The sequence below is a fragment of the Coptis chinensis genome, chromosome 1 (genome assembly GCF_015680905.1).
Source record: "Coptis chinensis isolate HL-2020 chromosome 1, ASM1568090v1, whole genome shotgun sequence".
Classification (NCBI taxonomy): Eukaryota; Viridiplantae; Streptophyta; class Magnoliopsida; order Ranunculales; family Ranunculaceae; genus Coptis; species Coptis chinensis.
The window spans coordinates 10,657,079-10,666,603 of NC_141456.1; the positions used below are offsets into that span (position 1 = coordinate 10,657,079).

The following is a 9,525-nucleotide window of genomic DNA, read 5'->3' on the forward strand; positions in this document are numbered from 1 at the left end:
AATCTCAGATAATAGTATTCATCATGCTCACTTTCCAAAATAACTCACAATATAATTTCCACTTACATTCAACTTATTACATACACATATGATAACTTATTTAAATATGAGTTTGATACACTTTACCTTTAAGCCAGCACGTCGTCTTAGGGTAGAACGTCTCTGCATAAAAAGTTAATAAGTCCAACCCTCCTGCAAAACAAAGTTAGATTTCCCAAACGTAATCATTTATAGTATACATCTATTTCACTCTCACTGCAACTATCATGGGTATATATAATCTAGCATAATATATCGTCAATATTAACTAACATTCATATCATACCACCTATATTCACATTCCTTCATAAAAAAATTTATGCATCATATCATAATATATCACCAATCATATCCAACAACTCGCTCATACTTAAAGCCAATATTTTTCTTAAAAACCACTCGTCTACTTATGAGAACGAGAAAATATATCACAACTAGGGAGTACATTCATCCCTCGTGAGTATCAACTCACACCAACCACGTATATATTTCTTTGTAAAAAACCATGTACATCATAATACATAAATATTCATATGCAATAACTCAGTCACATGTAAAACCAATGTTTTATTTTAATATCACTCGTCTACTTATGAGAACGGGGAAAAAGTTACAACCAGGGAGTACATTCATCCCTGTGAGTATCCACTCACACAAACCACATAAACATTTCTCATAAGAAATCATATACATCATATGCCATAACTCTAGCACACGTAAAATCAATATTTTACTTTGCTTATTAATTATCTCGTTAACTCATTTATTAAAAGACACAGCCCAACCTTTAGTTCCTACTCCACGATTTGCACTATACACATTTGCCAAATCACATATATCCATGTGCCTCACTCACACCGAGTACCGCTACAAGACATATGTCCCAAGTGGGATATCGCCTCCAGGAAACATACTTTCATCTTATAAACTCGTAACTTGTGAATCACAACCATCTCTGGGCTTTCCATACACATACACAAAGCCTCTTTTAGGCATAACAAAATATCAGGTCATTCATGACACATTCAATGAATACCTTGGGTCATTCCTATGACATTCAAAGAATACCCATCATAACACTAACAGGTATACCTTAGGTCATTCCTGCCACATTCAAGGAATACCCATCATAACACTAACAGGTCTGTACACACAAAAATGTGTACCTAGGTCTATGCAATTGATTTTAGAGTCGTCACTAACTTTATTAAGGAAAAGTTGAGTAAAACCTATGTGAAGGACTAGCCCTCAAAACTAGATGATTATTAGGTTCAGGAGTCAAGGTATGATGTGGGAAGGTGTTAGGCACCCACGCTCACCTGGTAAAACCAGCCTTACTTCTATTGAGGTGTAATGTATTAAGATAGGCAAACGAAGAAAGCTTGAAACATTAATCTACCAAGTTGGATGATTTTCACTAAATTATTAAAAAAAAAACTAATAACTATATGCTATAATAAAACTAAAAAAAAAAAAATTCTAATATGCAATACTAATTAAAATAAAAGAGAAAAGAAAGATGTCACCTTGTTTGGAATGTTGCCTCATACTTGATTGTAGATTGATTGATTGATGATCTTGATTGATTGTTGATGAATGATGATGATAAACTTGATCTGGAATTGACAACTATAATTTTTGGATTGAAACAGGTGATTTGAGAAAAAAACAACTTTTGGTAGAAAGAAGCTTCTACTCAAGATCGAAAGAGGGGAAAAGAAGACTAAAGACGAAGAATACGAAGAACTTCATTAGAAAAACCTCGAAGTCGAAATTTTACCTTCAACTCCAGATTAAACTAAAGAAATTCTACTCTAGAATGATGAACTAGAAAAGGAAAAAAAAAAAAAAACACTCAAGAAAAGAAAACTACTAGGCTATTAGCTCTGAATAGTTAGATCCAGATTATTAACTCCGAATTCCTAGCTCCAGATTATTTTTTGTGGGTGAATGAGACCCATATTTATAGCTTTTGGGCGTAGATTCAAATATGGTAATGAGTTTGATCCAATGGCTGAGTGTTGATGAAGAAAAATCCAATGGCTTGATATCTTTCTGGATGCACCTCCTAAATCTGGCCCTTGATTCAAAAGGTGGGATAAGGGGTGCGATCTTGGCCCTTGGTTTTTAGATCTTTTAGATGGATTAGGGCAAATAATCAAACCCTACACGTCCTTAATGAGCCCATAATCCAGGGTTTCCAAACATAACTCCAAAATGACATATTCTCTAGAATATTCTTGATTTTAGGGATCAAATCAAATCAAACAAAAAAGGAAGGTTCTCTAGGTTTTTGGAGGCTTGAAAATGGGCTAGGAAACCTAATGAAAAGGTCCAACTCGAGCTGGATCCACAGCCCACGAGCACAAGTCCAAAATCCACAAAAAATCCCATTTTGACCATATTTTCAATGCTGCAAATTCCCTTTGACCGGGTCAAAATTAGGCAAACCTTTCTTCATAAAAGTTGTTCATGAATCCATTAGGAAGGTTCATGAACTCTTAAAAATACCCTTGTGTTGAAATCTTACTCCAATAATATATTACACTGAACAGCGCGCACAACGAGCTAAAACGGGATAAGGCAAGATTATGGTTTCTGAAATCCAAAAGGAACCTAGGCAAGCTTGTACTCATTTCGAAGGATTTTTCAAGGGGGATTCAAATATGAAATAATCTCATCCAAAGAAAGAATGGAAAAACGAGATTTTGGCTCCAAAGGGTTACAGGGGCATTTTGGTCATTTTCAGCTCAAAACTCAGAAAGCAACGAAACTTCAGCCATAGCTAGAACATGATGAGGAGAGTCTAAAGACGCTAAAAGAAGATGAAAAGAAAGAAGTTTGATATAGAAATGAAGACTCTAGAAAGCAAATCACCTTATATGATCAAATTTAATTCAAGGCAAAATCGTGAATGAATTATGCCTGGGTGCAAAATGGGGTGTCTCTGATTTGCCCCTCTTTGGCGGAGGTTGCTTGCAACTGAACGGCAAAGCCATGGAAACAAACCATTTTTGCCAAGCTCCAGCCAAAAGATCTCATGCAATTTTTGAAAATTCATTTGAAAAATATTTTTTGAAATAGGGCTTTTCCCTATATTTGAAATCCTTAATTTTTTTCAAGTTGTTTGTGAAAGCACAGTTGAAAATGGTTGTCACTCAAGAGAGGATAGTATCGTACCTTACAAATGTGTGTTTTACGAATTACATTTTTTCAGTACTCAACCAAAGTATCACACCTTCTAATGCGTGTATTTTACGCCTTACATTACATCAGTGTGTACTAGGATAGTGGCGCCACTACTAAAAAAGGGGTTTTTTATCTCGGTTATGAAATTATCAATATCTCAGTTATGCTGATAAGTGAGATAATATGTCCCATAAACTAGTTATTAGCTATGAGTAGAATTATGTTATCTCGATTCTTATATATCCGAGATAAACCAAAATATAATTATCTCGCATGGTGTGGCACTGATATAATAGGAAATTTCAGTTATCTCGCACTCAATCGAAATAATTGAAATTGTACTAAATATCTCGGCATTCAACTGATATAATTGATGGTAAACCAAATATCTCGGAATAGATAGGCAAAATAGATTAATAGAAAACAGAAATCGCAAAAAAGGAGGACACAATTTGATAATGGCAACCACCCCTCTTCTCGCCCACTCTTCACACTCTCTCGCACGAACTTAGGATGGCAACCGCGCGCCCCATTGTGCTCCCAGCCTCCCAAGCATCTCGCTTCTCCACTCTCCAACTCAACTCCCTTTTCATCTATATTGCCCTCTCCAATTCAACTCTCTCTTCATCTGTATTGCCGTCTCCAACTCAAAAACAATTCCCACTTCTTCCAGGTATGAAAATTTAATTTTTTACTTTACTATTATGGATTGGGTTTTTTAGAAACCGAATATCTAATCTTGGGCTGGCCACTAGTTAGTACAGAACCAAGTATCTTTTCCAATTAGAAAGAGGGAGAAGAAGTAGAGTCAGAAAAAAGGAGAAAATATTATAAGGAAAGAAAAGATGAGGAGGTGGAAGCGGAAAATCATCGAATTTTGACGTCAAAACTTGGAGCTCGGTAGCTCGAAGTCGATTCTTGGAGTTGGGAATTTGCTAATCGGTGAGTAATCATTCTACCAATTTCTTATGGATTTTGGAATTGAAAGTTTGGGTTTACCTATACCATTATTTTTCTTTGATTTGCTTTTATGAATATACATAGTTACTAAATCATGGACTATGTGGAGGAGATATTTGAACCAATTGATTATTGCTTAGTTAATTTAATTGTTTGAGTATGTGGTATGATTGTCTAACTATATGGTTTGCTTAACGTTTGTGCTATAGTTGATGTTGATCCCTCACCTTTTTGTATTATTCAGCACATAAATTTTGGTGTGTATATAATGTTGTTCAGGTGGTGTTTATCAAGTGTATATAATTTGGTCATGAGTTGGCACACTGTGTTGGATTGCCTAGTATCATTAAAATCATGTGGGAAATGTTAGACTTACATCTTGAAATATCAGATAATATAATTTTAGTTGTATTTGTGACTTGTATCCATTTTTAAAGTTTTGAACATTTTGAATCATTCATGAAACAAAAAAACTGGAACATTAATACTTGTGTCCTGTTTGGAGCTAATGTTTGTATACTTCGAGTTTATGTTAGATTTTCCTCAAAACATAAAAAACCATGTTTCTTGGGTATGCTTTTTATAACAATAAGTCGTTCTTCATTTGATTGCGAGTGTGAAAGGTTAGGAAGTCGATAAAGTACACCATCAGAAATATGTCTTCTGAAAATCAGGATCTGCGTCAGTTTTGGAGCCACGTTTTCACCTAGTTTGGCTGAGATTCAAACCCATACTAAAATATGAAAAAGTAAGACCCGTGTGTCTTCTTTCCAACCCAGTTGGTCTCGGTGCATTCCGAGGCCTGTGGAGATAGTTACGATGCCTAAAAGTTTGGTTGGCAGAAAACAGTGCGTCAGAAATCAGTTTCTGCGCACTGTGTTCGAGCCTATTTGTAGCATATTTAGAATGAGATTGAGAATTTTCGTAAAACATAAAGAAGTAAGGTCTGTGTGTTATATTTATAATGCAAAAAGCCTCGCTGCTTTCGGATATCTGTGGAAAGAGTTGTACTATTCCGAAGATAGCCCGTCAGAAATCTAGTTTGCTGAAAATCAAGATTTTTACCGTTTTCGACCTAAGTTTTCTTCTAGATGAGCTGAGATTGGAACTTTGAGTTCTACCTAAAAAAGTAAGTCTACATAACCTAGTTTCTAAATAATCAAGTTACGTGTGATTTGGATGAATGTAGGGAATGTTTTTACTTTTACAAGTTGGCTAGAAAGCCTACCGTGCCCTCTTTCCAGGTGCACGGACCTATTTTGAGGAATATTTCTAGAAATGAAGTAAGAGCTTCTTAAATCATTCCTGGGCGTTTTGTAAATCATTTCCTGGGAGTTCCAAAACAATTCTAGAATTGTAAGATAAATGATTGATAATGACCGCTTCTAATTTGTATCTTTGGGTTCCGAGGTAAAGGAAAACATGATATATCAAATTCATCAAGTGTAGTTCAGGTCACATCAGAAACATGATCTAGCACTAAAGGCACAGGTAACATCACTAGGCAAAGGACTTATGAGAACTATGATTCAGTTTTTCAAGAGGATGCGATTGAGAGAAAGGAATGCAACATTTGCTCCTGTAACAAGTGATTATCATAAGGCAAAAGTATTGTTTGTCTCTATTGCTTTCTCGCCACCCGATTCCCAGTTAAAGCTCAAAGGTTGGTCAATAACTAGTTAGAATTTTCTTTTATTGTTGTATGACCATCAATTACGTGTTAACACACCTAGTTAGAACCTTTTGTTATTGTTGTGTGGATAAAGCTAGTTATTGTAATGGGAAAAGCGCAGCTATATTAGTAAATCACTTCAATGCCCTTATCAAGCTTGCCCTTTCCGAAGACGCTGGCAATCGAGGTACTCTCCTTTCTCTAATAATTCACTTCTGCTTCACTTTTTTTTTTTATACTTCATTTTTTAGCACAAACCCCACTCATGTTGTACCATATTATATATATGTCCTTTCCTTAAATGTTTTAAATGTTGATAAAAACTATTCAAATCTAAAAATTGTTGGTTTTTTATTGGATTCTGATATGTGATCTTTAGTGCCATTAATTTATGTGTTCTATTTATCGGGTTGCTTCTAGGGGACGTCACTTGTTTGGCCACCGTTCCAATTGATATGAAAGTAGAAGCACATTTCTTCGCCAAGGAGGACGACATCATTGTCGGAATTTCTCTTGCAGAGATGATATTTAACGAGGTCGATCCTTCATTGGAGGTATGTAGGGAGTCGTTTATTCAATTCCTATCTCTATTATATTTATTTTAAATGCACAAAAGCGTCTATTTATTAATAACGTTTTTCGCTCTTAGGTCGAGTGGTTTAAGAAAGATGGAGATTCTATAAGTAAAGGGACACAGTTTGGCAAAGTTTTTGGTAAGGTCACTGCTACAACATTTTTATACTTGTTCAACCCTTTTTTTTTTGCCCTTCTTCTTTTGTTTATATTCTCTTTTATTGTGTGGTTCTATTGCTTAGAAGTAATTTCTAAGCAATGTGAGGACCCTGTATCTATCCTACCAGAGCTTCATTGGGGTGAGATAGCTTCCAGTGGCACACATAGTAATGATGTCCTTGAGCAATCAAATAATTATGTTCAGGTAGGGGCCTCCACTAAAGTTGCACTTCAAGTTGAGTCCTCGGTTGCCAAGCGTTCTACTCCAGAGTGTGGAGATATTCTTATTGACATCAATGCAACAGTTCCGCTCCAGAGCGTGGAGATATTCTTATTGACATCAATGACTGATTCCCTTAGGATTTCCTGTCAGATATATTTTCAAAGGAAAGATTGACTGAAGACTCCTCTAGCATTAGTTCATTGTACAGTGTTGGAATTGGATTGAGCATGAACATGGAAAACCATGATCCTAAACATTGGTCATTCTTTCAGAAGTTAGCACAGGATGAGTTTGTTAGAAATGATGTTTCTCTTATGGATCAGGACCATCTTGGATATTCGTCTCCACTTACTAAAGTTAAGATCATGTTTGACATTGTTCTTTCTTATCTTAATGAAATAAATTCTTCAAAGAATTTACTTATGTTGGGTTGCTTTTGTTAATTGGTGGTGATGTTTATGAATATGAAAAAGAATGTGGTGGTTTGGGACAGGTTTTTATTTGCTGGTTAATTGTCATGAGCAATACCAGCAAAAAATGACAATTCAAAGGGTGAGATAAAAGGTTGTCCAACAATCTCCCGGCCTTTCTAAAAGAATTTATCACGGTTATTTTTTTATATTATCTCGGTTTCAATAAAATAAACAGCTCAGTTTTCTTCTATACTAATTGGTTTCAATCAACAATTTATCTTGGTTTTATTCTATATAATATCGGTTTTATTTAGAAAACCGAGATAATATATTTAGATAAGACGTCAGATTTCTGAGATAATTTAGTAACTTATTATCTCAGTTTTATAGAACTCTATTATCTCAGTGGATTTTACCTCAGTTGTTTTTTTCTAGAAAACTGAGGTAAAAACTCTAACATCTCACCTTTTAGCTGAGCTTATAAGCATTTTTTTTAGTAGCGCGCTTAGGCCAAAAATGGTGATGGATAAGGATGAACAACTTTTTGAAATCAAGGGACAATTTTTTTTTTTTAAATCTAATATTTTCAAATTTATTTTGGAAAACTGGTGAAATTAAATGGATAGATCAATTCATTCATGATTTTGACTTAAATTAAAGATTCTTATATAATGGTGATAACCAAACACTGACGAAAAGAAAAGCTCACCGAGGAGAACAAGAAGATCCACTGGGGATGGGAGATTCTAAAGATGAAGGAAGAAGACACAGAAGAACATTGCAGGGGAAGATAAGTGATGTGCTGGAGATGAAATATGGATGCTGGGGATGATGATATTCAAGTTCAATCAATCAATCAATCAATTATGTTCAAGTATTCGGATTGGAAAAGACTGTCACTATGAGTTCAGGCTGATCCATCCGTGAGGCTGTCAGTAAAAACTGATATTGTTCTCGCGAACAATTTTAATGTTGCACAAATGGAGTTACCAAAATGATATTAATGATCAAGTGGTTGCCAATATGGCGATAAAAACAAAAACTTAATAAACATTTTCTCATACTGGAGGGTAAGAACCTCATGGTACTAATATTCATCATTTTTTATTTATTTATTTTTGAAAAGTTTTTAGAATTTTTTTTTTGTCAAACTTGGTCAACAGTCAAACTAGTCAAACTGTCAAACCCGAGTCAAACTGGTGAAAACCGGGTCAAAATGGTCCAACCGGTCTAACTGGGTCAAACTGGTCTAACCGGGTTGAACAGGACCGAATGATAAAAAAGATAAGGGGCACTGACTTCCAATTCTGGTGCTTGCACCGAATCATTTGATCTAGAAAAGTGATAAAACATACAATTGAATAGCTTACCTACGAAATGAACGATGATCCCAAAACGTAAGTAAACTAAAACTAGATTATGATGCTATGTTATCAAAGTTTCCTACTCTCAAGTCTATGAACATAGAGTGGAGTAACAAATTCGTTCCACTCCTAGTGCTCTAGCATAGAATTGTTTTCTAATCTAATTAATCAGTCTTAAGTCAATGAGAGTTTTACGAAGGTGATATACTACTATACTTACTGAAATTGATTACTTGAATTTTAAACTACGAATGCTATGGAAATACGATTGTTTTGAATCTAGATAAAGGATTAGAGGGGAATTGAATCCACCTCGAATCCAACTTAATAGCCTAACATAGATTCTTGTATCTCGATTCTTACGTTCTTACGGCAAGAAATTCGAGTTCTAATCCCTAGTGTTCATGGCATTTCTATCGAGTACTAACTAGCATGTGAGGTCGTCCACCCATTCTCATGGCGAATCACGACCTTCTAGATTGGAATAGATTCTACAATGTTTCTACACTATACCACCAAGTTTTCATCAAGGCTTCATCAACCCCTCTAATGGAGGTTTTAGCCTTGAATCATTCTGCAATCATTCCCATATGAATCTAAACTAAACATATTATCATGATTCGAAAATTACTAATCTAAACTAAACAATGATTAAATTCTAATTAACAACTAAGAGAAGGTAACCAACAATAATTAAAACTAGATCTAATAGATTGAAATAACACAATTCGAAATTGATAAAACAACTATTTTATTTATCTAATTAATCAAGAACAATGATTCAAGAACTTAATCTAAAACAAGAATTGAAAATGGAACTAAAGCTTAATTTAATTAATGAAAACAGATCTAGAATTATCTATATTATTTTAGGTCTAACTAGCTACCCTTAACAAAGAGCTAAGCTTTGGTTTTTATACTTTCAGATCCAAA

General features: G+C 34.7%; 1 protein-coding gene across 1 annotated transcript; it reads left to right on the top strand.

Annotated features, from left to right (window-relative positions):
- Positions 1–5,807: 5,807 nt before the first annotated feature.
- On the top strand, positions 5,808–7,224 carry LOC147522056 (uncharacterized). Its single transcript, XM_086559668.1, has 5 exons — positions 5,808–5,851; positions 5,959–6,047; positions 6,281–6,414; positions 6,510–6,573; positions 6,676–7,224. Exons 3-5 carry the CDS (start codon positions 6,316–6,318, stop codon positions 6,987–6,989), a joined length of 477 nt encoding a protein of 158 aa, XP_086415794.1. The 5' UTR covers positions 5,808–5,851; positions 5,959–6,047; positions 6,281–6,315; the 3' UTR covers positions 6,990–7,224.
- Positions 7,225–9,525: the final 2,301 nt, after the last annotated feature.

Bases quoted from the DNA above. Each gene is read 5' to 3' on its own strand.
- LOC147522056 (XM_086559668.1), top strand. From the start codon at position 6,316: ATGAAAGTAGAAGCACATTTCTTCGCCAAGGAGGACGACATCATTGTC. The intron at 6,415-6,509 runs GTATGTAGGGAG...TTTCGCTCTTAG, and splicing joins AGGTCGATCCTTCATTGGAG to GTCGAGTGGTTTAAGAAAGA. The intron at 6,574-6,675 runs GTAAGGTCACTG...TCTATTGCTTAG, and splicing joins ACAGTTTGGCAAAGTTTTTG to AAGTAATTTCTAAGCAATGT.